This window comes from Crocuta crocuta, unplaced genomic scaffold (genome assembly GCF_008692635.1).
Source record: "Crocuta crocuta isolate KB4526 unplaced genomic scaffold, BGI_CrCroc_1.0 scaffold245, whole genome shotgun sequence".
NCBI classification, from domain to species: Eukaryota; Metazoa; Chordata; class Mammalia; order Carnivora; family Hyaenidae; genus Crocuta; species Crocuta crocuta.
The window spans coordinates 36,442-38,833 of record NW_027530358.1 but is presented as its reverse complement, the minus strand read 5'-3'; the positions used below and the strand labels follow the sequence as shown (position 1 = coordinate 38,833).

The 2,392-nt window shown below is 37.7% G+C and overlaps 1 protein-coding gene across 1 annotated transcript; it reads left to right on the top strand.

Moving 5' to 3' along the window:
- The first annotated feature begins 832 nt into the window (after nt 1–832).
- Nucleotides 833–1,771, top strand: LOC144233222 (olfactory receptor 6C2-like). Its single transcript, XM_077766053.1, has one exon. The coding sequence runs from the start codon at nt 833–835 to the stop codon at nt 1,769–1,771; it is 939 nt and encodes a 312-aa protein (XP_077622179.1).
- Nucleotides 1,772–2,392: the final 621 nt, after the last annotated feature.

The following is a 2,392-nucleotide window of genomic DNA, read 5'->3' as shown; positions in this document are numbered from 1 at the left end:
AGTAAGAAATTGCAGCAGCTAATTAGAGTGCTTTATAGCCTTCACTGTTGAAGAAACCTAGAAATGATGAATGAGAGGACATAAGCCCAGACTTCAGCTTGTAAGAGGAGGAGAAATTCTTTGGAGAAAAAGGATATCCTAGAATATATATTATGTAGATAATCTATCCAAAACTAGAAAGAAACTATAGCCAAAGGTAAATATTAAAAATATTAAAAATGTACATTCAAAGTAAAATTTCTATGGGGAAAACCTCAAAAAAATTGGACTGTTAACACACTTAAATGAATCTTTAAGAAAATATATCCAACAAAAACATACTTCCAAGATGATGAATTAAATAAGCTGACACAGGATAAACTATGTGATAAATATTCATTGTCAGTTTAATAACTAATATACATGTAAACTTTAGTACTGATTATCTGACCAATGACCATTATTAGTTTTTTTAAAGTCTTCTCTGCTAGACATGTCTGCTGATAAAATTTGGGGACGGCAGAATTGTTGATCCAAAAGCAACTTATGAAGAAAGGATTTTTTTTCAATGATGTTTATAAGATGATATGTTCAGCTGACACCAGGTCTAGGTAAGTTGTAGATTTATTAGAAGCAGCAGTAGGAAATATGTGATTTAAATATGAATAGTTGTGTGACACAAAGAGGCATTCAAACATCACCTTGTGTTATGTGTTCACTTCTCCACTAACCAATTGTATAGGAATCACTTTTACTTCTTTTGAGTTAGAAGTCGGCCAGGACTTTGGAGTTCTTCTTATAGTCTTCTTTATTGTTTCAAGCAGATTGGGCAAGAGACAATAAATAATCAAAGATGGGAAACCAAACCACGCTTACGACTTTCATCTTGCTGGGACTGACAGAGGACACTCGACTGAAAATTTTGCTTTTTATCTTTCTATTTCTTTCCTACATATTGAGTGCATCTGGAAACCTAACCATCATCACCCTCACTCTGACTGATTCCCACCTTAAAACACCAATGTATCTTTTCCTCCAAAACTTCTCCTTCTTAGAAATTTCATTCACAACTGCTTGTATCCCCAGATTCTTGTATAGCATATCATCTGGTGACAAGTCCATTACCTACAATGCTTGTGCTAGTCAACTGGTGTTTATAGATCTCTTTGGGGCGACAGAGTTTTTTCTCCTGGCCACCATGTCCTATGATCGCTATGTGGCCATCTGCAAGCCACTGCATTACATGACCATCATGAACAGCAGAGTCTGCAAGAACTTCATCCTCTTCTGTTGGGTAGCAGCACTGATCATCCTTCTCCCACCACTTAGTCTAGGTTTGGGCCTGGAGTTCTGTGATTCAAACATCATCGATCATTTTTGTTGTGATGCATCTCCTATCCTGAAGATCTCTTGCTCTGACACATGGTTGATAGAGCAGATGGTTATAGTGTGTGCTGTGTTGACATTCATCATCACCCTCATGTGTATAGTTCTTTCCTACATGTATATCATCAGGACCATTCTACAGTTTTCCTCTGCCCAGCAAAGGAAAAAGGCCTTTTCTACTTGTTCTTCCCACATGATTGTTGTTTCCATTACTTATGGTAGCTGCATCTTCATTTATGTCAAACCTTCAGCCAAGGATGAGGTGACTATTAATAAAGGGATTTCACTCCTTATTACTTCTATCTCACCAATGTTGAATCCCTTTATTTACACACTGAGAAACAAACAAGTGAAGCAAGCTTTTCATGACTCAATTAAAAAAATTGCATTCCTCTCAAAGATGTAAAGGAGAAATGAGTCAATGAATTCAACGGAAAGGGAGGGTGAATATGCACAAAACCTGAAGCTTCTAATACTATTTGTCTCTATCATTTATTCTCCAGTCACACTGACCCTCTCACTTTCTTTTTAAACTTGCTAACTGTGAGCCCTATTCCAATTTTTACTCTCCAAACGCTGAGGTTATTTACTCTTACTGTCTGGAAGAAATTAATGTTTGCCAAACCTGCTAGTTATTATCCTTAGAAACACAGTAGACCACATTTTTCTGCCATACTTCTACACTCTTAGGTGTAACTAGGTAGCCTGTGTTATAGTTAACAGAATGGCTGTGGAAGTGATGTGCACCATTTCTAGACCTGGCCTATAAAACATACAGTATGTGATTCCCCATCCATCCCTTTTCCCCACTTGTCAGCCAGATGCCCATGTATAAAGGACTTTGTAAGCTTCACATTGGTGATGAGTGAGGCTGATTTTCCACCTCTGCTTTAAGTCTTCATCCAAAGCACAGGCAGTCACAGCAAGCTTGATAAATCTTTTCCTCTGCCCCACCTCCACTCAGTTGTCACCAGATTTGACAGGTAAAGTATCACAGAAGTATCCCCAGTACTTAGTAAGGGGAACC

Excerpts from the sequence above, each read along its gene's own strand:
- LOC144233222 (XM_077766053.1), top strand. The coding sequence starts at position 833 with ATGGGAAACCAAACCACGCTTACGACTTTCATCTTGCTGGGACTGACA.